This window comes from Aristolochia californica, unplaced genomic scaffold (assembly GCF_029961685.1).
Source record: "Aristolochia californica isolate CCGP_79_NKW_82.1479 unplaced genomic scaffold, dmAriCali1.0.hap1 SCAF_9, whole genome shotgun sequence".
Lineage (NCBI taxonomy): Eukaryota > Viridiplantae > Streptophyta > Magnoliopsida > Piperales > Aristolochiaceae > Aristolochia > Aristolochia californica.
In genome coordinates this window covers 901133-924524 of record NW_027182290.1, presented here as the reverse complement: position 1 = coordinate 924524, position 23392 = coordinate 901133, and the positions used below count along the sequence as shown (strand labels likewise).

Sequence of the window (23392 nt, the reverse complement as noted above, 5' to 3'; positions counted from 1 at the left end):
GAAGAATTGAATTAAAGTAAGATTATACCATTTCATTTCGCTCAGGTCTTCCCTCACTATATAGTTCATAAAAAATGGTGTTAATGTAAAAAGAATTGAATTGAAGCGAGATTACACCATTTTATTCGCTCAGATAAAGACGGGGGAAAGTTAATTCCTACCTATTTTGCGAATCATCAACTTTTCACGCACGTTGCTTCTTCCCCCACCCCCGTCGCCCTTCCTTGCTCTCGGCCTCCCTCTCCTCTCCCTCTCGACCTCCGTCGCAGAGCACAGGAGGGCAAGCCTCTATCGCACCCCCCCCCCCCCCCCCCCCCCGTGGGCCTTCTTCCTCCCTCCTCTCGGCCTCTCCCTCTTGACCCCCGTTGCAGAGCACGAGGAGCGCCTCTCAGCCTCCCTCTTTTATCCCTCTCAGCGTACCATTGGAGCGTCGCCATTGCCCACTGGCCCGTCGCTGAGGAAGACGATGATGGTTTAATTTTTCCTAAGTTAGGAAAATTAAACCATCGTCATAATTGGTTTAATTATCCGATTAATTAAACCATTAGTTTTTCATTTTTTGTTAATATATTATTAATTAATAATATGTAAAATATATATTATGTTATTGATAAATTAATATATTTATTTTTTGTATTAAAATAGTGATTTTTAATTTTAAACTATATCTCATATTATTACAAAATAATTTATTTTTTTATTATATTCACTTATGTTATTTTTAACTTATTTATTTATTTTAAATAATTTATTCTAGTCACACATAATTAGTATATTAATTTATAATAAATTGTAATCATTAATTGGTATAATTAATTAAACCATTAGTTTTATTTATTATATTCTCTTATGTTATTTTTTAATTTTTTAATTATTTTTATATAATTTATTCTAGTCACACGTAATTATTGTTTTAATTTATAATAAATTATAATCATTAAATAATATAATATAGTTTTTCATTAATTAAGATATTAATATATTCTAATACTACACGTTAAGTTACTTATAAGTGTAGTAATTATATTTATTTTGGTTAATTATATGTTTAAGTATATATTTTATTTAATTATATTATAAAAATATTACTCATTTTTCATTTGGCGGCACTAACACAATCTGTTTTTTCTAGCCACATGACTCGTCTATACTAATACCCAAACATGAAACATGAGTTAAAGTTGAATCAATTCATGTTAGTTCAATTCAAGTTAATTGCGACTAACCCCCAAAATTCAATTAAAGTATTTTAGGTAGCCAAGTCAATTATCTGAGTCTGAGTAGACAATCTGTGTTTTCTCTATTTTGCCCCCCGTTTTTTTTCCTTTGCTCTGGAGCCCGAAACCAAGACCGAAGGAAGGCTCCAAATCTATTCGCTTTTGACGATTGCAGTCTGTAGCCAGCCAATCGCCCTCGCACTGTCTGCGCCAGATCGCCGTCTCCGGGGAGGACCCTGCGTCACTCATGGCGGAAGCTGAACAAGGGAAAACCCCAAGCCTATCTGAGGTACTGTTCTAGTCTTTCACCTTGTTCTTCGATGCCTTCATCTACTCTTAGTCAAATGCGTCCAAGAGATGCAGTGGAACGATTCCTATTTCATGCGTTCTCGATCTGATTAGCGATCGAGGAGTTCAGCTTACATGAATCTGTTCTCTATCAGGTTCATCCTTTTCTTCTACTTGAATTGAGGAGGTTAATCTCTTTTCACTATCGTAATGAAATGCTTGTCAGTGGTGTCTTGTGAACTATATGTGGTGAAGTCCGTAAATCACTATTATTTAGTAATTCTGATGCTGAAATGTAGGCGGGATAATCCTGTACTTCTGCCCAAAGGTTAAATATGAACCGTTAATGTTACATTTTTCTTTTTAACTGTTTCAGTTTCTGCTTCTTTTGTTGAAAGCTGATAAATTGGAACGATCGTGCTATGGATTGTGGGGAAAAAAAAAGCGAGTAGACTAGTAGATAGAGAGAGATTATGACGTCTTTCAGTGTTTGGCCAATTTTGGAATTTATTCAAAGTTCATTTTTTACGTCTTGGCCGCAGTTTTTAACATCCATAACACCGAGGGCCTATTTCGGTATAGTCAGTAGAAGAGGATGAACTAAACTCTTTAGGGTGCACAGGAAGCCAAAAGAATTTGTGTGAATTTCTGTTAACATACAATTCCGATTTGGGTGAAGTTCTTATAACGTCCATGTGTGAAGGCTTCTGTAAGAACCTTGGTTCTTGATTTGTGATCTTGTTGCCTTCCTGTTATTTCTCATTCAGCTAATGTCTCTTTTCAATCTCTAAAGTTTTCTATTGTGGGTGCCTTGGGCATGAAGTGACACAGTAGATAGATGACATTGTCCACAAATCCTATTTTTCTGAGGTCAATGAGATGGAGGTCACTCATCATTGAATAGTCTTTATCTTAGTGATCAGCGTAGGACATTGTTCTCAAAAAACGAATGGCTGTAGTACTCAGTGAATTGTGCATGACTCAATCTATAGGTAATCATAATTATCAGTTTCAATCTTTAGGCAATAATATCTTTACCAACATTTGAAACCTGCAGATTATCTTGGGGAAGTGAAATAGTTATGACACATGGTTTTATTAGCCCTCCAATGAAAAGAAACCAGGAACACCAAAAGCCAAGGTTAAAATTTAACATGTATGCTTGCTGAGGTTTAATTCTTTGCTGACCTAGATCTCAGGCTCAGTAATGTGATTTGGGCTTTTTGAAGTTGTATTTATGAAGTTTATTGTTTTGTCCTGGCATTTTTTCAGCAATGGTTGCTTCAGGAGAAAGAGAGGAAACAAGAACCAGGTGACACTCCAGTTGAAGCTAGTCCAGCTCCAGTTGAAGCGAGCGAAACTCCAGTTGAAGCAAGTCAGACTACTGATGAAGTTCCAACAAATGCTGCTGCAGAGGAACCTGTCACAGACAACATCAACAAGGAAACCGCACCTGTGGAGGAAAACACTGAAGCTCTTGAACCAGAGCAACCAGAGGAGGAAGAAGTGGCTGAGGAAAAACCAGATATAAAGGTACATGTTGTAATGTATGATTTTTCTGGACTTAGTTTGTACCTTCAATTGTTTCTTACTATAAAACTTTGTGTTTATTTCAGATAGAGACAGCTCCAGCAGATTTCCGTTTTCCAACAACTAATCAGACGAGGCATTGCTTTACACGATATGTTGAATATCATCGGTGAGTTATTGAATATCTTCCAGTGTATTTGACAATTTGATTTTCCATGGTATTTATTGGGTCCGTTCTATATGGTAACACTTGTAATCTCTCTCTCTCTCTCTTTCTCTCTCTCTCTCTCTATATATATATATATCTAAGAAGTAATTGCACAGTGAAGAAGGCTTTCTTTGTTTCAGGTGCATAGCTGCTAAAGGGGATGGTGGTCCTGAGTGTGATAAGTTTGCCAAGTATTATCGTTCTCTTTGCCCTGGAGAATGGGTATGTTTACCAAATGTAACTCCATTAGTGTTTCCTCTGCACTAGATAGTTTTTATGATTGCCAACTGCAAAATTTAGATGCACGTTGAAGCTACGATCAGTTGATAGGCTTTGTGCATGAGTAGTTCTGATCGTGCATAATCCATGTGAATGACATGGTTGTACATCTCATGGACTTCTTTCAGTAATTATAGCATCACGTTAGATGTTTGTGATTTTCCTTCTTATAATAGTTTGCATTTCTGACATGTGTTTTTTTCTGGCCTTCTACATTAACTGGAGAATTTAAATATCAGTATGTACACAACCTACATCTGCATCTCTATATGCAGTTAATGCTTATAATTTATTAGTTTTTGTTATATGAATATATATCAAAATTCATGCATGCCATATTTGTATTACAAGGCAACATCGTCCCCACAATTTGCAAGTTGACATTATGTACTTTTATTAAAGTATTTTTAGATGAAAATCTTATAGACTGCTCATGCTAGGGATTAAGTTGAACTTCTCCGAAGGTATTTGCCATCTCAGTATAATGTTGGACGGTAAACGTATTTGATTTTCTTCCTGGTTGATTTGTACCTTCAACCTGTAGCTTGTTGGAAATTGGCTGTTGTGTCTATTCTCCTTACCATAAGCAACCAATATGAAATATCCTGACACACTTTGATTTCTCTTCCAGAATATTAGCTCAGCAATCTTGCTTGAGTCTTTTCATTTTCTAGTCAGTGTTTCTTTGGGGAGGGTTTCACTTTCGTATACAATCTGTAACAAATATTCATGTTTGATCGATCATTGCAGGTTGACAGGTGGAATGAACAAAGAGAGAATGGTACCTTTCCCGGTCCTTTATAGGGAGAACCTATAAAGCATAGTTTCTGAATACTTCTGTTCTTTGTACTTTGGCATTCAAATAGTCGAATCTGGCAGAGTTTCTAATAAAAATTTTGGCTTGTATGTTGACAACTGACTACAGTGAAATGTGAGCGCAATATCATATTTTTTTTCTTTCCATTCCAATGAGCTATTGTGCCAAACGGTACCAAGAATTACTTTGTTGTAGACATTATGAATGTTCTGGGAAAAGTGAAAAAGAAGAGATCACTTTTAAGTGTTTCCCTAAGGATTTTACCCAGGGATGCAACATTTGAACAAGCAGTGAGAACTACAACAAAAGGGTAGAATGATCAGGTGCAGCTTTAGAGCCTCCTTTTATCAAATATGTTCTTTGCTTTCTCTATCTCTCTTTTTCCTAGCATAGCTCTCAACCATAGCTATATGAAGTTGGGTTTAATGCCCATCACAAAATGATTAATCAACTTTAAGTCTTTGTTTTTAACTAATAAATTAAAAATCTTTGTACTCACTAATCATGTGAGATTATTCCTTAATATTTTCTCTCATGTATAGGCTTCTTTTATAGTTTTACACATGGATAATTTAGGTGAAAACTTACATATAGTACTTGTTTTAATACTTGTGTGAAGTCAAGTCCAATGTTCATTCTAAAATGATTAGTCAACTTAAGAAAAACCAAGAAACTCCTTTAGAAAACCGAAATCATAACTATGAATCCACATTTCGTTCAGGCATCCGAACCCTTTGGAATTATTTGGTTCTATATTTTACGTGTGATTTGTTTTTTCTTCTACTAAAAAATGACCGGTTCTTCTTTCTTTGACTCGGTAAACCCTGTCGGAACAATTTGACTCGGAATTCGGACTTCAGGCCATCAACTCAATGTTAGGCCATCTGAGACTGGTTTAGTTTTCTAATAAGAGAAGTCCGACACTTCTGTTAGCCAATAACAAGCGGACTTTCGCGTGGTCACGATCCGACTTCGACCACTCTAACTGATCCAGGCCGTTCAGCTCCGCAAAGAAAGCACAACCAGGTCAAACATTCACCGTCCGATCTCTACCGGCAAAAGCACAGCATCCGCTGTTTCTGATTGTCGGATTGAAAAAGACGCACGTCGGCAGATCAGCCTGGAGTCTTGATTGGCGACAGAAGGCGACTATAAATATTGGAGGCCGCGCGGGCGATGAAACTTTTTCCTTTGCTTCCGAAGGCGTTCTCTGATTTCCTGAGGTTTTTGTTTGCAAGGTGTGTAGTGAAGTTTTTACTCGTTTTGTATTCTTTTATGAATTTATGAATAGTAAATTTGTCTTTTGCGTTGTTTTTTTTTTTTGAGGATACGAATTACCTTGAATAACTTGAGTGAACCACAACTTCAATTTGATCAAAGCACAAGGAAAGCGGGAAATCGTATGATTTTGTTTTCGTTTGGAAATGGCTGATAAGTCTGTCGCAGCCTTTTTGTTCTTTCTGTAAATTTCAAATCCTTTACCCGTTAACCATATTTGATCCGAAGATAGGGGATGCGAGCTCGCTAGGGTTTTATTTTATTTTAGTATTTGCGGGTTATCTTAGGTTGGATATGGTTTATTTTTTCCGCTTTCTTGTTGTTGAAACTGGAACTTGTTGTTTTTTTCTTTGTATTTTGTTGGGCGAAAATGATTAGGGTTTTGATCTTTATTATGTTATGTGTCAACTTTACATAATGTTATTGAAGTTAGGGTTATTAGTTCCTCAAGGTTTCTGTTTTGTCAGGGACGAGTTTGTTTTAAATTTTCCCACTATCCGTGCCCTAAGGATGTAAGAGATTTGCAATTCTACAATTATTTGCTTTCTGTTGAAGTACTCAACCTTGTCAGCCAAGTGTGCCATGAGTTTTACCTCTATGGATTGGGAGAGGCAGTTGATGTTTTTGTTTTTAGGGATTTGTTGTAGGAGCGCGTTATGATTTGGTGTTGAAGCACTTTTTTATGCTTTATTTATATTGACAGGCTCCATGTCTTTATGTGCGTTTTTTTTCTTTTATTTTTTAAAACTTTCTGCTTGGGATGTATTTTCTTCTCCATTTACCTTATTTAGGTTATGCTTCTTTCCGTTTTCCTTATTCATTCTATCTGTATTTTTCTGTTTTGGTTAGTAGTTTCGAATTGATTTTGTTAATTCATTTTTTGTTCAATTCCCCTCATTTTGATTGAGGGTTGAATAGGGCATGTTCAGTTTTCCGTTTAATTAAAAAAATGGCAGTTCTTTGAATCGGGTGTGAACCTTCTATTCTGCAGATGGCTCGTACCAAGCAAACTGCTCGTAAATCTACTGGAGGAAAGGCACCAAGGAAGCAACTTGCGACCAAGGTTAAAAAATAGTGCTTTCAGTAATTATCTTTCTTTTCATTGCAACAAATTCTGACTGTAGTTTTGTAAAATTCTAGGCTGCTCGTAAGTCTGCACCAACAACTGGGGGTGTGAAGAAGCCCCACAGATACCGTCCTGGAACTGTTGCTCTTCGGTGATTCTTCTGTTCTTTGAAAGAAATGAGTTTTGTTGTTGGATTTATTAAGGTTGAATCTTTATTAGTTCTAATTTCGAGTAACTATACTTGTCTTGCAGTGAAATTCGTAAGTATCAGAAGAGCACTGAGCTTCTGATCAGGAAATTGCCATTCCAGAGGTTGGTTCGTGAGATTGCCCAGGATTTCAAGGTAAGCTAAGTTTTAGTTATTCCAGATATTGTTGCATCAGATTGGTGGGAGTGTGGTAACGGTTGCTACCTCCTTGCTGTATGCAGACGGATTTGCGTTTTCAGAGTCATGCGGTGCTTGCACTGCAAGAAGCCGCTGAAGCTTATCTTGTGGGCCTGTTCGAGGATACGAACCTCTGCGCTATCCATGCCAAGCGTGTTACAATCATGCCCAAAGACATTCAGTTAGCGAGGCGGATCCGTGGGGAGAGAGCATAGGTAACAAAACACATTATTCGAGCAATCCTGTTGTCTGTTTGTATACAGCTAATATTAGCAGTAGCTATGTTACTGGGTTGGTAGATATTAGATGGATTTCCGTGTTTAGTTTAAGAGTTTACTGTTTTAAGGAGGTGACTGCTGTACTTGTATTGTGCACCATTTCTTTTTTTTAATGTTTTAACATGTCAATTTGTTTGTGTTGTGTATCGATCTGTCATTTTGGTAGTTGAAGAGTGCTCAGGAAGTTCAATAAGCAAAACGATTCCTCTTACGAAACGATGGTTGTTTCACCCCTAAAATTTAGTTCTTGGGGATTATTTTGGCCGGTTGTTACTGTTTTTCAGAATTTCCTTAGTTGCTCCATGAGACGGTCTTGTCAAGAACAAGTAAATCATTTTCGACTACTGCATTGGATTATATCGCATTTGATAAAGCTGCATTGCGTTGCGTATCAGAAGAGCCACATTACGTGGTGAAAACAAATATTTTTGTATCCGTTTCATAGATTACAGAGACTATATACTTCCGGTCATTTTTCGAACTACTACAATAAACCTCAAGGCAGTAAAAGGATCGACCATAGTTATTCTTTTCTGTAACTCATGAAATAAATACATCGGGTAATTAGCCCGAGTCATATTATTAGCACGGGCCAAATGCATAAAACTGTTCCGTGACCAACCTGGTATGGCCCCTGTACTTAGATCTACAATTACGTTCGACAAACCCTCTCATAGGAGACTCAAATATACAAACGAATTACTTTGACTTGATTTGCAACTAAGATTACAAGAGCTCAATAGAGCAATAAATAACAAACGAATTGGAATTTGCTCCGTGTGGAACTGTGGTTATTCTTTTCCTTTTCATGCTGTAGTATTTCTGTCTGAAACCTCTCTCCGGCATAAGCAATCTGGTAGGGGGTTCTCATAAAATGCTTCTTCCGATCGAAACCTCTCCTTACCCTTCGTGCCAGATATGGGGCCTTTTCTCTTCCGGGGAGACCCTTGCCTGCTCGAACAAGGTATCCACTGGTCAAACTTATGCACAAACACATACAAATGGGGAGTAAGGAAAAGCACTCACTGTAACCTAACCTTCTACTATGGATTTCTCTGACTATATCTGATAGCTTTTTTCCCTCCTTGAGAGAACCTCTTTCCACTTTGTCAAACAAACGCACAAGAGCTTTTCTGGTACAGAGAACGAGAATGTGGTTACAGGCAAGAATATGGTCTATAATCATTCTTTTGAATAATCATCTCACCTGTCAGGAGTGATTGTTTTCCTATGACCAAGGAAGCGGCGGTGTCCCTCAACCGCCCTAGCCATATTCCCATTGTAAGATGGTATAAATACATCACTTTCTACAGAGACGATGTAGTCTAAAGCGGCCATTTGAGAAGCATGAGAAGTAAAAGGTTCAAGCTCCTCAGCAGAAGCCAACTTCTCCTGGCAACATGTTTGCAAGACATCATAAAACACGGTTAGGTACAGTAAAAACCTGGACTAGTAATCAGCCGCGTCTTGCTGCAACAAATAAGTTGTGAGACAAGACCCACAAGTTCAGTATTTACTATAAACGGTGAGAAAATGTTGAACAAGAGAGATATTCACACCTTGCTCATCAGCAGAGGAAATCGGGTTTCAAGTTCAGCAATCCGAGAATCACCACCATAGATCTCCCCTGCAGCAATATATATTGGAGTACTTGACGGATAACCAAGAGAAGAGATGAACATGCCGACCTCCTTTGGAGTCAGAGGACAGTATCCCTTGGACCTCTGTTCGACGGAATCAATATCCTTAACCTTCCAATATGCAGTATTTTCTCTGTGATTGAAAAAGTAAAAAGATTTAGAATTGCACTGTAAGAGAATTTCTACAAAAAAAAAATTATTACCAAGTTAGTTACCTGATTGTAGTGAGCTCATCACCTTCATCCTGGGACAATCCAAATGTGCATCCACTAAATGCAAGCATGTCCTTCTCATATCGTAAATGAAGAGCAATATACGGTCCATACGACCTCATTCTTTCCACCAACAACTGCACAGTTGCTTTCACTTATGAACTCAAATTGACCACAATAATTAAGTCAAATCTGGAAAACTAGCCCATATTAAACTCTTGATACTAAGCGGTTCTTAGGCTTATCTCTAGACATTTACAGTGGCAGGTAACAAAAATATGAAAACACAAACAGATTAAATTTGTTAAGTTCCTATGTCTTAGATTAGGTCTTGTCCTGTTCTCCTTTAGCATAACCTTAAAGCAAATGTGTATACTCAAAAAAGAAATGGAAAAACTGGCATAAGGAGAACACTGTATTAAGGTTGGCAAAGGGAACAACTCAAGCCTCTTTCAGGTAAATGCAGCAGTTTCCATGAATGATCCTCTTTAAACAACCCAGGGTAATTGGTAACACTAGAAAAAAAGGTATGTGAATATTAATGATGCCCATTTTGATTATTCTACAAGCTTGACAGAATAATCTTTTTCATCAATACAAGCCATACTATTTTTTGTAGTTCAGAGTCTACGGGCAGCTAAAAGTCAAAAGACAAGTTAAGAATGTTACTTTTCCCAATGCTTCAATCCTAGGAGCAAAACGGAGGGCTTGGAAAAAGGCACGACATCGCAACCTCTGGATATCTGGAGGTAGATTATTATTTGCCAACCGTGAATCAGATTTTGCAGCTCGAATAACCTGAAAGATTGGGAAAGGTATAGTACAGGTTTTGACTTGAACAAATCAACTGAAGATGTGATAAATCTATCCAGTCCTAATGGGCGCTCAACAACAGACCTGAAAATCATTCCACAAATGGGAGATCTCATCTTGGTAGTACTCCACCCCCGACCAGCTTGTAAAATGCTTGATTGCTTTAGTACTTGTTGCCAGTTCTTTTGGAAGTTTCTTTACAACTTTAACATCATTAGCCAAGGTGCTAATGAAATGTTCTTCATCAAATACATCAGAGAAATTGCTGCAGTCAAATAAACATTTCCCTGAGAAACTAAAGATTAAAGTATTAACCGATTATAGCATCGAATGATAAGGGTCATATTTGCACCTAGAATCTTGCCAAAATGATCGCTTATCAAGTTCAGGAATAACAAGGGTTGCATTGATAATGCGGGCAACTGCCACCATGTCAGATATCTGTTGTTCAGGACACTAATGACAGTTAGAATTCCAACAAAAGTAAAGAACTAGAAATGAAAATGAAGATTGAAAGCAAGTTAGAGTTGTGGACATGTTTTGATATAGAATTTATTAGTAGTTTGTGATCCTAAACATCAGTTTCTGTAATCCATAAATTTTTTCAATCCAAGGTTTCTACAAGATCAGATGACCACTACTCCCTTATTTTATTTTTTGTTTAAATAACGAGTTGATTTAATTAAGAAAGCAAAGAATCAGAATTTACAGAATATATAAACTCCTGCAACATTACTTCAGATAAATGAATTCAGGCAGCTGAACTCTCACTAAAGAACTTCTGGGGCTACTGGGAATGAAACTGAAGGCAAAGGCAATAAAAACCTTGAAATGGTGTTTGGATTCTTGTAACAGCAAGACTACTAAAATAACTGTTGCAAGATTAAAGATTATTCAAAAATTGGTAACTGGTACATATTTCACACTGAGAACTGAATTAAATTTGAGGATAGATCCACTTTGGAGAGGTATTATTATATAATAAACAATGCATCCAGATATGCAAATGTTTCTTATGCACCAAGTAGCAATTTTATTTTCACATGATCGGTTGTTTTCATCCCTTTCTCATAGCTCCTAAGCAGGTTCCTCAGATTCCTGAACTTGAGTTCATCCATCAAGCATTCTTTTCTCTCTGCTAGAATATAGCAGTCACATATTCCTGCAATTATATCAAATAATTTGAGTATTACATGCTTCCAACAAGCATTTTATCTTTTTAATGTCTTTCACAAACAGAAATGTTTAATAGGTTCTTGATATCCAGTTCCCTCATCAAGCATTGTCAATGAGATGTCTGCTAAGATGTAGCTCATCTTCCTGGATAAAGCCAGCTAGTTGGTGGACTGTATTGCAAGAGTGAGGGGGGATCGTAGGGGAAAGTTCTTCACCAACACCTTGTAGTTGACGACTCCCATCTCTCTACTGATTTTTTTTTAATCTTGCTTTTCTTTGCCCCCTAGCTTCCTTTTCTCAATACAATTCTTGCACTTTCAAAGAATTTTTAATTTAACAATTTCTTGCTTTTTTTAAATGGTAACAATTTTCTTGCTTTGAGAAAATAGTTTAAGCTTTTGTTCACTTTCTCAAAAAGAAGTGTTTAACAGAGAATGATTATAAGCAGTAACATGTTTGTCATATGAATTAAAATGAAAATATTTCGGTCAGTATACAGCATAAGAGAGAGAAAGAGATTACCCCAGCTCTCATCTGGTTAAGCCCACCATTAGTATGAACAAGAAGATAGCCTTGAGACTCAGATGGAGCTGTGTACACAAGGAGAAAAAGCATGTTATAACCAATCAAAAGGCCACAAGAAGCGAAATTATGCAGCAGTGGATGAAAGACTTACTTGTGTAAGTTTCGCTAGGCTTTACACAAGGAACAAAACCCCTAGTAGGTGGAGACCTCCACAACTTCTTGTAGCCCAAAACCCCATTCGCATCTTCCAACTGTCAAATCTAGTAGAGTGAAAACATGGGAGATGCATGACTACTTCGCATCCATTAAAATGCACAAATTTCTTAACTTCCAACCAGCCCCACGTCGTTTTGTGTTACAACAAGTATAGGTAACAAGATATCCAATGGCAGAGACAACAGCACGACCCTAAATGCAGAGGCATTTGGCCAAATACAGTTGGAGACAAAATTTTCAGGTTCTAGAAGCACAATCACCTTCTCCCGTGATGGTGGAGGGACTTCGGACAGCTGTGAAGAGACTTTAGACAGCTGTGGAGGGGAAAATTCCTGCGTCCAGCTCAGCTCACTGCTCCATCTCTGGTATCCCATTTCACGTTGCTGCAAAGAAATCATTTACCGACGATCATTAATGATATGAACTGCTACTCAGCGGGGGTATTATCATCCCGATTGAATTCTTTCTCTCGTTAAACTAAACAAGTAATCGAAATGGATCGGGCTAATCGGATCGCATACAACCACCAAGTATAGATATTTTTAAGAGATTTTTTACAAAATGGAAAATTTTTTGCCAGCTTTCTTACCTATCATAATAACATAAAAAGCTGCTCATTAATAATCACTCACAGAAATACTAACTAAACGTAGAAAACTAAGAAACTCCATTTAACTGTTTTTGGTCTTTCTATAAACTAAAAAGATCCAAGTTTTGAAAATGAAAGAGCAGGAAAAGGAATCATCTCACTTTAGTATAACTATGTCTATTCGAGTTTTTTTTTTTTTTTTTTTCAAAAACGTTTATCTATTCAAGGTACAAAATACCCGAACAAGAAGTCATTCAAAACAGACGCCAAAAAGAAAACTCATTGCATTTTATTAAACTGAAAAACCAAACAAAAACCCTAACCGTTAAACTAAAGCAAAAGCAAAAAACCACAAACTCCCAAATCGAGAAACAACCGCCGCGAGGAGAATGTCAAAGCGTGAAAAGAACTGCCCATAAAATAAGAAATACGCATACCAACTAAGGGGAGAAAACTGAGACACGAAAACCACCAACACGCTCTAACAACTCCAAATTACCTTGGGAAGTTTGTGTCTGAGGGACTCGGAAAGAGACGGCACCTTAGAAAACGGAAAGACGTGCGCTGAAAGCAGCGCCCCGAGTGCTATCGCACATATGGCGCACGTCAACAAAAACCTCACCAGCGATATCTTGCTTCTCAATAGCTGCCTCAATCTGCGCTTCTGCATCTTCAGAAAAAAAATCCAAGAAATAAAACAAGTTCTACTTTTTGCGTATAGAGAATGAAGCTGCAGTATTCCTCTTCCTTCTCCCTTCTCTCTTCTTCTTCTTTTGCTTCCTCTTCCTCTTTCAGGTCGACCGTTTCAGAGACACAAGGAAGCATCCAGACTTCACAAAGCAAAGGTGAATAGAGAGAAAATATTCACAGAGCTCCAACTGTACCTTCTTCTCATGTTTCTCTCCAGTCAGCACGTGTAATCATGCACGAATTTAAAATATGCTGTGGGGTATACGGGTCATCTGACGGCCTGTATCTAAAGTCAAGATTGGGCCATCTTAAGCGGTGTGTGTACCCCGGGGGGATTCCAATTCACGTGGCTTTCATCATGTTTGAAGCATTTAAGTTCCCTTTGTTTCCGTTTCCGTTTCCGTTTGCGTTGCGTCACCGGCATCGGTTTTCTCCTTTCCGGATGGCATTTATTTACGTGCATTCTTCAGCGGCCGAGGTATTAGTGCACATTCTTCGATGCAAAACGTCTTGGAATGTGATTCCGGGCAAGGTTTGGTGGGACCAAACCTGGTCCCAGTTGGGCTTTCAATCAGAGCGCGTGTACTTCTCGTTCTAATGAGCTTCCTTTTCCTGCTGCTTTCCATTCTAAAAGACACCACCGACGAGCATCGAACACATGCAAGCGCGTGAGACGCGATTCTCACGTGACCTCACTCGAGTGCGAGGCACATATGTCGGTTTATAAGAGTGGGACCCGATGGTGGAGGTGGGCCCTGTGGACCCATGTGAGGAAAGGTGGGGACTAGAGCATGGAGCGCCATTATCACTGAGCCGGTGTTGCAGCGACTATGAGAGGACGTGTTAGCGACGAATACGTGCAACGTGCCGATGCGAGGCGGAAAGGCGGAAATGGACCGATCGAGGTAAGGAGCAGCGCATGTGCCAAGCTGCCGCTGCCGCGGCCGCGGTCGGCGACCCATCGTCATCACTCCCGCGTACGGCTTCCGACCAGAACCCCTTCCACTTTTTTACTTGTTTTTCTCTGCTTGTTTCTTCTTTTTGCCTGTACGTTGAAAGGAAATCAGGAGCCGCTGATTTCGGATTTCTCCTGCTCGATGCGAGCTCTGAATAAAATCTGAACCACGGCGACAGTCAGCGCCAACTTCTCTTCGATTCTGCACTCTGTGCTCTGTTCGAGGACTGCAACCCGTGAAGCCATTTTGGCGAATCGGGAGCTCAGAGTCTGTATCTCTGTGATTTGTCCGAGACTGGGAAGAGCCGTTCAGCGTTTATCTGTCTTCTTCTATTGTCCGAGACTGGGTTTAGAAACTCAAGTATTGCATAAACGTTGCCGCATTAATGTTAAGCTTTGGGTTCATCGTTTTGATTGATCAAAAGTCAAAATGGTTTCAGACAGAATCGAAAAGATGACTGGCTTCATTAGCTTGGCACTTGCTGTGTGTTTTCCGTGATTAAATGAGGCCACCAACTTCAATAATAACTTCATTAACTTGGCACAAAATAGAAATGGTTGATCATGAACGGACAGCAACTGAGATTAACTGTTTCACGTATTTCAAATAGCCTCGTATTGGATCAGCCATCCCCTTACTATTACCATACAATATATAAACCATGAGCAGTTTTCGTTCTGCCTGAGAAGCTGCATTCCAATTCAAAAGAGTTAAAACTTACAAATAAGCTCTTGCATGCACCTAACCTCTATAGGTATAAAAAATCATCTCTACATCGTCTAACTGCTGCTTTTACACGAAAGGAAGAAAAGAAACAAAAGAACAAAAGGAAAAACGAAAAAGACAAAGACACTATATGTTACACAAAATTTCGTGATAACCAAATAATACAAGGCTGTAGACCAACAAACTGATAGATGCAGACTAAGCAAACCTTCTCACCATGCACCTTTCCCCCATCTCACATCAAATCAGACAACCAAGGATAGCTTCAGGTGGTCCCAAAAACTGCTGATCAAAACATCCGGACAAGCACTAAAATTGATCTTTTGCTTAAAATTTGCTCGCCATCCATCAGCAATGTTCTTGGGCTGTCATGAGGGAAATTTTTTTGGACCACTTGTTTCTTTGAAACAAACCATAAAATCATATCGTCCTCATGTTATTTCTGATTCTGGTAAGGTTGACTTAACAGCTTCTGTGAAGTGAAAAAGGTTCATTACCCTGAGGCATTTTGCAAGCTGGAATACACAAGCTTCAACTTTGGTAGAGTTTGGAGACACTGAATCCGGTAGACTTGGTAGGCAGTCTGGTAAATGTTGATCTTCACTACCTGGATGGCATAAGAGGTAAATGACACACCGACAGAAAATAAACCTGCGTCACAGACATAGAAGGGAGATTACTAAAACCAAATTGGCATTGGGAAGTCATTAACATGTCAACAACAAATGTAATAAGAACATCTGCTAAAGAATTGCTTTATTGCACTGTATCAAGTAGCATTAGCCAAACAACCACATACAGGTTGAGTTCTAGGTTTTGGCCTCCGTTTGGAGGGTTCAGTTTTCTACTTTAGAACAAAGGGAGCAGAACTTGAAAAAAATGGAGAGTCGTTTGTCACTTGTGCAGAGCATTCATTTTACTAAAGGCCAACACCTCATCCATCAGCCTCCTACAACATTGCTTCACCAGTATCCATGCCTTTATGCTTTATTGTAGCTAAGGGAACTTTTCATTACCTTGTAATGAGTCTTCGTAAAAATGGATCAGTTAAAACTTGAGACCACACGAGGTCCAAGCAATCAGAAGTACAAAGTGTAACTTCCCATTCGGCAAATGCAGAGGACAATATACTGTCAGCTTTGTTGAAGGCATCCTGGTATAGGCCAAAAATCTTTTAGACGAACTGACAGGATATTAAATAAATGAAAGCAGAGGCCACTCTCATATCTTCTCACCATGTCCATGTCAGAGGCGGACAAGCCAGCCAATTGGCTAAAAGCTTGGAGAGGAGCAGTTAGGAAAAAGGTAAACTGACTTCCATTATGTACTCGGTCCGAAGATGGACTATGAAATGCTGGCCTTCCAGGAGAAAGAAGTATGGCAGCTGTCTCACCCCTTTCTGCCCCATGTATAACCTGAGACAGTTTCAAATATAAGATCCACAACAACCTAGAAGTTTCACCACATATTCTAACTAATAATAACTACAGGAATGAAATTTTGTATCTCACATATCACTAAAATTTGCCATGTTTTTCATCTTCAGAAGAGCAAAGTTCCTTTGCAAGTAAGTTGTAATAAGATCTGGTTGTATCAAAATAAAATAATGTATTCTACTTCAATAGGAAAGCTATCTGCAGTCGCATATCTAGTGAAATAAACAAAGTGCTGGTTCACATATATTAAGTGAAAATAATAAAGGAGATGAGCTACTAAAGATAAAACAGAAACTGAAAGGTCGAGATGCAAAATACATGGAAAAAAAATCTTTCAGTAATTTGTCACATATACATAATAGACAGATTTCTCCAAGTCAACAAAAACACATGCACTCTTTACCAACTACATGCTGAAGGCAAAGACAGGTGCACCTACAACTGGCAGAATCTAAAATATGAGATGCAAGAACTGGTTATAGACATTCCAATTATGACATCTTTGATATCAAATACGTAAAGAAAATGAAAGCCTGTATTTTTTCCCCAAAATTTAGAGCTTATTATTGCAAAACTGAAAGTCAGATACACAAAATTTTGATTATCCTGTGGATCGCTTTCTAAAAAATGGTAAATAAAAATATAATTTGTCAAAGGAGCAACGAAAAATGCATTTTTTATGAATATATAAAAAAACTTAAAATGCTTTTCATAAATGACTTGATATGATGCCACTTGATATCCCTACTGTATTATAGCCTCTATTTCACTACTTTGGGACTGTGTCCTGATCTTACTTATTTTCTTCTTCCCCCCCCAAGAGAAAAAAAGCCCAGTCCTGGTCACATGCATAATACATCGTCTACCATCAAAAACTAGTTCAATAATAAGTCCAACTCCTTAATTTGCCTTGATTACTCACTGCAAGCATCCAGGGAATTCACCCACATCTAGTAAATGAATATTTCACATGTTAATAGTTGTCCCAGTCTTACACGAAAGCGGTCATCTCGTTCATCAAAATGGTATCCACCTAGGCTTACAGTTTTCAATGAGGCATTATAACAGATAGGACAGGTTAAAACAAATTTCCAGCTTGCAGCATGTATAATATCACATAATACATTTGTCAGGATGAAAATTCTGCTTTTGAAACAAGGCCAACAGACCAAAAAGTTAGAGACAAGTTTTAACAAACCTGCCTTGAATGCATCGCTATTCTCGCTATCAATTATCAGAAAGAGTGGTTTTCTTGTAAACGGAATCAGGTCACCAGGATATAGATTATTCACTCCTATAAATAAAAAAAAGTTCTGTAAGCAAAACCTATCACTGACAAATTCTATTAAAAATAGAAAGAAACAGATGGATCTGTTGAATGATACCTCCACTTGCTCGAGAACCCAGCCATAAACAACCTTCTGTACAGTCTGCTGAATCTCCTTTATCAAGTTTATGGTCTATGTGAGAAATATTGTTCCAGTTTCTGTAAGGTTTAGGAATATTCATCTGGGAACCCATGCTCTGACTAGCTTTTCCTGTTGGGTAGGAGTTACTACTAGAGCAATCAAATTACTCTAGAACATTAAAGTGAGCAAAAAGTCAAAAAGTACCTGATGATGATATATATACTAGTAAAATACTTTCTGGAGGTAGCTCTTCACAAATTGTAGCAAGTACCTGGACATGTATCAGATGCTATTTATTAAGTATGAATTGAGCACTTCAATTCACAACACAAATGACAAGAAGGAATTAGACTTCTTCATTCAAATCAAGAACTAAAGCAGTTGAAGTTGGTCCAAACCAAAAAATGAGTTAGGAGACCTTTTTTCACTAACTGAGGATCTTTCTAGCTCTTAAGGAATTTAGAAAATTCACCCATTAACCCTACTCTTGTGCAGGGTTAAATAAACAACCCGAAGTAAGAACATACATAAGCCACAAAACTGTCGGACTTTTACCCACCAACAGAAACTAGCCAAAAATGGGATTTCATTTACCAAGCCAATCCCCTCATATTAAGTAGATAACACTGTAAGACCCAGAAGTAACAGAAAAAAAAAAAAAAAAAAAAAAAAAGACAAACAATAAAATGTGCCAGCATGTAAACATACCACAAAGAACATATCATGCCTATAAAGCTTCACACTTACAGCAATGAGATGAGTAACAGAAGGACGATAGAGAATCGCCTTTCGAGGATTAGGAGGCAATGTTGGATCTGTCATATCTGCAACAAGGTTTATATCGATCAAACCAGAGGCTCCAGACTGATCACTAAAACCTCCATAACCTCCATTTTCATTTGTTTCTTTTGTGTGCATTTGGTAAAAGGTTCCACTAGGTTCCCACTCCAAACATTGTAGCATCCTGAACGTGTCTAGCGTTAGCTCTGTGAACTTGACCTATAATTTAAACAAAAAGTGAAAAAATATAAGTAGATATAATCACAGCACATGTAAAAACGTCAAAAAAACAGCAATGCTATCCACTTACATTAAAGGAGGAAAAAAAGGAAACAAAATGATGAAGAAGAAGAAGAAGGATATATCAGCTTCTTGCTGTGCTAACAATAGATGATCCCCAATAAATTAAAATGATATCAACTGAAATTTCTCATCAAAGCGAATTTGTAATTAGATGCAAAGATGAAATTGCTCTCATTGTAGATAATAAAAATTATAGGCAATCAGGCAAGATCTACTAGAAGCCAAAGTAGACCAATGACACAAGACATGGACTCCTCTGTGTCCACATTCCCCTGGTGTGAGAGAAAGAGAGAGAGGTCTAACCTCATTTCTATGATAACTTGTCAGCACTGCATTTTGTAGCCTGAGAATTCTCTTTGAGTGGAAACGAGCCACGTGTGGAAGGGAAGTCGGATGGGAATCAAAAAGTAAACAATATCTCAAAGGCCGAATATTTAAAAAAGCTGTATCAACCTTCAAAAATCTCACAATTTCCTGGACCACTTGCTTCCATTCTTTAAAGTTGGTCTCCTGGCCAAACACAAGTAACACACTATTGCATGAGTCTCAGATACCAAAGCAAAATTGTATGCTTTATCATGAAGGACTGCAAATGAATAACAAGGCCAAATAACATAAAGAAAGGTGAGGCAGAGAGGGAGAGAGAGTGAGGCAGAGAGAGATCATATTAAACTAGTAATCATTTGCACTTGAAACTAAGCCTATACTTAGAAATCAAAGCAGTTGTTAAATGCACTATGAATAAAATATCGTTAAGTTAAATAACTCAATGGTTTAAAAAGTGTGCACCATTAAGTATCTCGTAATTCAAGTAAACTGCGAAAAAACCTATTCAATAATGCATTCTGGTTAAAAAACTCTATGACAACAAGTAGCACACAATTCATTTACTACCGAAGTTGGAAATAGTGTGCTTTTATGTCTAATTTAAGTTGTTTGCCATCATTATATGTTGAAAAATCACAAGCCACTTTATTAAGAAAGAGCCCAGCAAATGCTGCACATTGCTGATCTATAGTTCATGCTTGAAGGCATGCGGATCAAATGATGCACAACCATCCAACAGTCACCACAACCTTTATGGAAGAAATGCTTGCATGAAGGAACTTTATGTGAATGTTAACTGGAAGGAGAATCTCCTTAAACAAAAGAAGCACATAATAAACAGAATCTTGCATCTTTCTAAATTCCCGGGAAATTTGATGAAAAGAATAATGTGCCCTTTTCTTTGACATTTATATCAATTTTAAAGTCTTATGAAAGGAGCATCCTGATCAAAATATTTTAGAGGTGCTATAACTGGGGCAAAACAATTAGTATAGCGTCAGAGTAAATCCACCCATACAAGAAAACAAGACAATTACTTCATAAAAAATTTAGTAATTCTTACTAAATGGCTCCAAGAACATCGAACTACAAAAATCAAACAGAATCTACAGAGAATATATTTGCAATTATAAAGTATCAGGGATAGCAATTTTGGGTGTTTGTCAGGTGATTCATAGAAAGTGTATTACTTAAACGCAATTTTCATCAAATCATAAATGCACTCAATGTAGATATACATAGGAATGGAAGCAAAAAGAGTCTAGCCACCACTAAATCTCCAGTATATCCCTATGTAAACAACCATCGAAATAGAAAGAAGCTTCAACCCAAAATACTGAAGTCAAAGAAGCTCCGTTTTAGATACTTTCTTAGCGTATCCAACCTAACCACTTCAATCGTGAAAAAATAGTGCACAGAACATTGGATGCTCTCAGTCGCACCAAGACAAAAAACCTGAAATACTCTATACTCGAGAATATTTATGCAAGCCATGCAAACTGAAGACGCTACTACCCATCTTCACTCGGAAAAACTGAAACCAGCAATAACAAGTGCTACGTCTGTTTCGTGTCACGTAACATGCTTAATTTTCAACACGACAAAAGCTTTTATACTCATGCATCAAGAAGCTACGACCCTTAACAAAAAAGAATCTTTCAAAATTAATCTAAAACCAAAAATCCCTTCATTCCATCCACTACAAAACTATAATACATAAAAAATAAAGTCAGTCCTTCATTGTTTCCATCTAATTCTTCCAACGAACTGTCATCATGCATAATTCACGACTAACTCAAAATTTCGCAAACAAGCCGAAAATAAAAAAGCATAATAGTACCGGGAACTCGACTCTGCTATCCTCCACGAGAGCTTTAAACTTCTCAACAAGAACGCGAATGGTCTCGGTCCGATTCAAAACCAACGACACAACCAGAAATCTGGCGTAAAACCTCAACTCCTTAAACCGAAGTCCCAGATCGGCGGCTCCTCCCTTACTCCCCTCAAAATAGCCCCTGTTAAGTATCGCCTCATAGAAAACGTACGACTCGAGCAAGAACCGCGCCTCACTCGACCTGAGATACTGCGAGTAGTAAAGCTGTCCGATCCGCGAGGCGATTTCGCCAATCTCCCACCGCTTCAAACCGAACTCAACGAGCTTCGAGCGGTTCTCCTGCTGGAATTTCCATAGCCTCGTGTAGGCCTTGAACACCTTGTGGAAGGCGTGGTGGTGCGGGCCGTGGAGATGCGGCGGCAAGTCGCGGACACGGGCGAATTTCCGGTCTGCGGACTCCACGAGAGAGCGGAAGGTTGCGGCGACGTCGGCGGCCGCGCACATGGCGCACTTTAGAATTCCGGCAGGTTCCGGCGAACCATGTAATACTCGAGAGAGAGAGAGAGAGAGAGAGACTAGAGTCCGTGAGACGGTTTCCGGTTTGGCCGTTTTTGTATTTCTCGGCAGTGCCTCATTTTACAGCGACGGCGTGTGGGTGGGCGAGAGATCGATCAGTCGCGAGAGTTCCATTCTCCCGAGTGTACATCCCCATTGTCCACGTGTAACGCCGAGATGGTAGCTTTAATTTTCCTTTTGCTTTCTCGTTCCCCTTTCTACCCTTTTTCTATTTTTTATAAAATCCGATGCTTTAAGAAAGCATTTGAGGGGTTATTTCGGAATGTAATTATTCTCTTTTTCAGATTATTTTTATTTTTTATATTTATGTCACAAACTTGTCGTACTGATCCTTTAGATATCATTAATAAAGTAAATTAATCAATACGGAAAGAATATTGGGTTGGTGGCCCTCGTGGGTGGGCCCACTAGGCTACATTGATCGATGAGTGCTTATTCTCGTTTTGTTGGAATTTGGATTTATGAATTTGAAAGAATATCAAATACTATTAAGGGATAATTACATACATACCCTTGAATTACGGTAAGATTACTTTAAAACCCCTGTGGGAAGGATGTAAGAAACCTTGTGATTTTGTAACCTTGTGGCATCATGTGAAGTGGGGTTGCCCTCAATTGAAAACTATTTGAAAGCATGAGTTGCCAAAGTTGTGGGTGTTGTGCCTAATAGGGGAAATTATGATATTAATGTGTTTACCAATCATATGGTTTTAATGAAGTCTCTTTGCTTAGTTAAATCTCTAATATTGATTAGATCATCTTAACTACTAATCAATCAATAAAACTTTGACTTAGGTTATGCACATCATGTGTAAAATATGCCAAGTCTAATTACTATTGGACCGACCAGTTCAACCCGATTAAATTGAGACAAATGAACCCACCCAATATCTTAATTCTCCAATGCATTCTGGAAAAGAAAATGAGAATTTGATCATTATTATTCCTAAAAATAGATCATTATCTTAATTTAATTAAATATGTTTTTTAAATAATAATAATCAAATTCTTTTTTACTAGGGTTCCAAACAAACCTTGAGTATCATCTCACCGATTAGTAGTACAGGAATAACAAAAATACAAGTAAAGATATGGCAGAAATCATAATCATGGCCCATGTGGGAGTGAGGAAGGCACCGAGTCTGACAATTAGGGTTCCCTGCCCCATTCATTAATGGCTTTTGATGGTTCTTGCTTTGGAATGGAATAAGTGAAAGAAATGTAAGGGGAAGGTCTACAGCCACACTTACTGGTTGACTTGTGAAGGAATAATGGAGAGTAGAAGCCAAAGTAGGAGGAAAAAGGTATGAGAAGATGGAGAATTATGGGAGGGGTCCTTTCATGCCTCATGACTCACGACTCATGTCCTACAGGAGAGTTAGAAGTTGTTGCATGTAGTTTTCAGTGTGAAAAGGATACTGAAAATATGGCCAAAGAGGCAGTTGAAATTCCAAGGTTGGCCTTTGCTGTATCTGTCACAACAACCAGGTTTTTTTTTTTTTTCTCCCTTTGTCTGCAGGGTCACATCCTTGGATGCCTTTTCTTTGTCGGTTTATAGTTTTGTTTGGAGATCTCTAATTGAATTAACTAGTTCTAGTTCTGAGCTGTTCTTAATCTTCAGTGACTTTGAGTAGTTACTGTAGAATGGAAATGAATTGAAGGAGACTTCTCAAGTGTAGTAGTTACTGAAAATTCCTGTTTTCTTGTATTAACATATTAAAAGCAAAACAGGAAAAATTAAAAGCAAAACAGGAAAAAGAAGAAAAGAGAGACAACTTAGGAGTGAAAAGAAAAGAAAAACTGTATCTGGTTGAATCTGTATGGCAGTTAGTATGAAA

General features: G+C 38.1%; 4 protein-coding genes across 7 annotated transcripts; 2 read left to right on the top strand and 2 right to left on the bottom strand.

Annotated features, from left to right (window-relative positions):
* Nucleotides 1-1347: 1347 nt before the first annotated feature.
* On the top strand, nt 1348-4709 carry LOC137941623 (cytochrome c oxidase subunit 6b-1-like). Its single transcript, XM_068787111.1, has 5 exons — nt 1348-1506; nt 2778-3038; nt 3122-3204; nt 3384-3465; nt 4273-4709. The coding sequence occupies exons 1-5, from the start codon at nt 1465-1467 to the stop codon at nt 4324-4326; spliced, it is 522 nt and encodes a 173-aa protein (XP_068643212.1). The 5' UTR covers nt 1348-1464; the 3' UTR covers nt 4327-4709.
* A 763-nt stretch (nt 4710-5472) lies between these two features.
* Nucleotides 5473-7511, top strand: LOC137940234 (histone H3.3). The gene is made up of 5 exons (XM_068785182.1): nt 5473-5577; nt 6609-6680; nt 6758-6834; nt 6936-7026; nt 7113-7511. Exons 2-5 carry the CDS (start codon nt 6609-6611, stop codon nt 7281-7283), a joined length of 411 nt encoding a protein of 136 aa, XP_068641283.1. The 5' UTR covers nt 5473-5577; the 3' UTR covers nt 7284-7511.
* Nucleotides 7512-7889: 378 nt separating this feature from the next.
* LOC137940233 (O-fucosyltransferase 7) lies at nt 7890-13345 on the bottom strand. 3 transcript variants are annotated; one of them, XM_068785179.1, is made up of 12 exons: nt 13017-13345; nt 12189-12311; nt 11864-11963; nt 11710-11777; nt 10364-10452; nt 10096-10276; nt 9868-9996; nt 9202-9335; nt 8906-9119; nt 8554-8738; nt 8373-8479; nt 7890-8297 (listed from the first exon to the last, which is right to left on the bottom strand). In XM_068785179.1, exons 1-12 carry the CDS (start codon nt 13185-13187, stop codon nt 8083-8085), a joined length of 1716 nt encoding a protein of 571 aa, XP_068641280.1. In that variant the 5' UTR covers nt 13188-13345; the 3' UTR covers nt 7890-8082. The 3 variants fall into 3 exon arrangements, with proteins under 3 accessions (XP_068641280.1, XP_068641282.1, XP_068641281.1); XM_068785181.1 differs by having other exon boundaries at nt 8384-8479; XM_068785180.1 differs by having other exon boundaries at nt 13059-13345.
* A 1535-nt stretch (nt 13346-14880) lies between these two features.
* LOC137941806 (uncharacterized) lies at nt 14881-21592 on the bottom strand. Of its 2 annotated transcripts, XM_068787390.1 has the most exons (9): nt 20985-21592; nt 19121-19327; nt 18482-18733; nt 17939-18005; nt 17711-17863; nt 17528-17619; nt 16125-16304; nt 15906-16042; nt 14881-15540 (listed from the first exon to the last, which is right to left on the bottom strand). In XM_068787390.1, exons 1-9 carry the CDS (start codon nt 21480-21482, stop codon nt 15321-15323), a joined length of 1806 nt encoding a protein of 601 aa, XP_068643491.1. In that variant the 5' UTR covers nt 21483-21592; the 3' UTR covers nt 14881-15320. The 2 variants fall into 2 exon arrangements, with proteins under 2 accessions (XP_068643491.1, XP_068643492.1); XM_068787391.1 differs by lacking the exons at nt 14881-15540; nt 15906-16042 and having other exon boundaries at nt 16191-16304; nt 17524-17619.
* Between the last annotated feature and the right edge of the window lie 1800 nt (nt 21593-23392).

What these genes read in the sequence shown, in the direction of transcription:
- LOC137941623 (XM_068787111.1), top strand. Translation starts at nt 1,465, where the DNA reads ATGGCGGAAGCTGAACAAGGGAAAACCCCAAGCCTATCTGAG. An exon ending in AGGAAAAACCAGATATAAAG is followed by an intron (nt 3,039 to 3,121) that starts GTACATGTTGTA and finishes TGTTTATTTCAG; the next exon opens with ATAGAGACAGCTCCAGCAGA. An exon ending in CTCTTTGCCCTGGAGAATGG is followed by an intron (nt 3,466 to 4,272) that starts GTATGTTTACCA and finishes CGATCATTGCAG; the next exon opens with GTTGACAGGTGGAATGAACA.
- LOC137940234 (XM_068785182.1), top strand. Translation starts at nt 6,609, where the DNA reads ATGGCTCGTACCAAGCAAACTGCTCGTAAATCTACTGGAGGAAAGGCA. An exon ending in GGAAGCAACTTGCGACCAAG is followed by an intron (nt 6,681 to 6,757) that starts GTTAAAAAATAG and finishes GTAAAATTCTAG; the next exon opens with GCTGCTCGTAAGTCTGCACC. An exon ending in CCTGGAACTGTTGCTCTTCG is followed by an intron (nt 6,835 to 6,935) that starts GTGATTCTTCTG and finishes CTTGTCTTGCAG; the next exon opens with TGAAATTCGTAAGTATCAGA.
- LOC137940233 (XM_068785179.1), bottom strand. Translation starts at nt 13,187, where the DNA reads ATGCAGAAGCGCAGATTGAGGCAGCTATTGAGAAGCAAGATATCGCTG. An exon ending in TCATTTTGGCAAGATTCTAG is followed by an intron (nt 10,277 to 10,363) that starts GTGCAAATATGA and finishes ATTTGACTGCAG; the next exon opens with CAATTTCTCTGATGTATTTG. An exon ending in GATGAGCTCACTACAATCAG is followed by an intron (nt 9,120 to 9,201) that starts GTAACTAACTTG and finishes TTTCAATCACAG; the next exon opens with AGAAAATACTGCATATTGGA.
- LOC137941806 (XM_068787390.1), bottom strand. Translation starts at nt 21,482, where the DNA reads ATGTGCGCGGCCGCCGACGTCGCCGCAACCTTCCGCTCTCTCGTGGAG. An exon ending in ATAGCAGAGTCGAGTTCCCG is followed by an intron (nt 19,328 to 20,984) that starts GTACTATTATGC and finishes GTGTTTGGCCAG; the next exon opens with GAGACCAACTTTAAAGAATG. An exon ending in AGTATATATATCATCATCAG is followed by an intron (nt 17,864 to 17,938) that starts GTACTTTTTGAC and finishes CCTACCCAACAG; the next exon opens with GAAAAGCTAGTCAGAGCATG.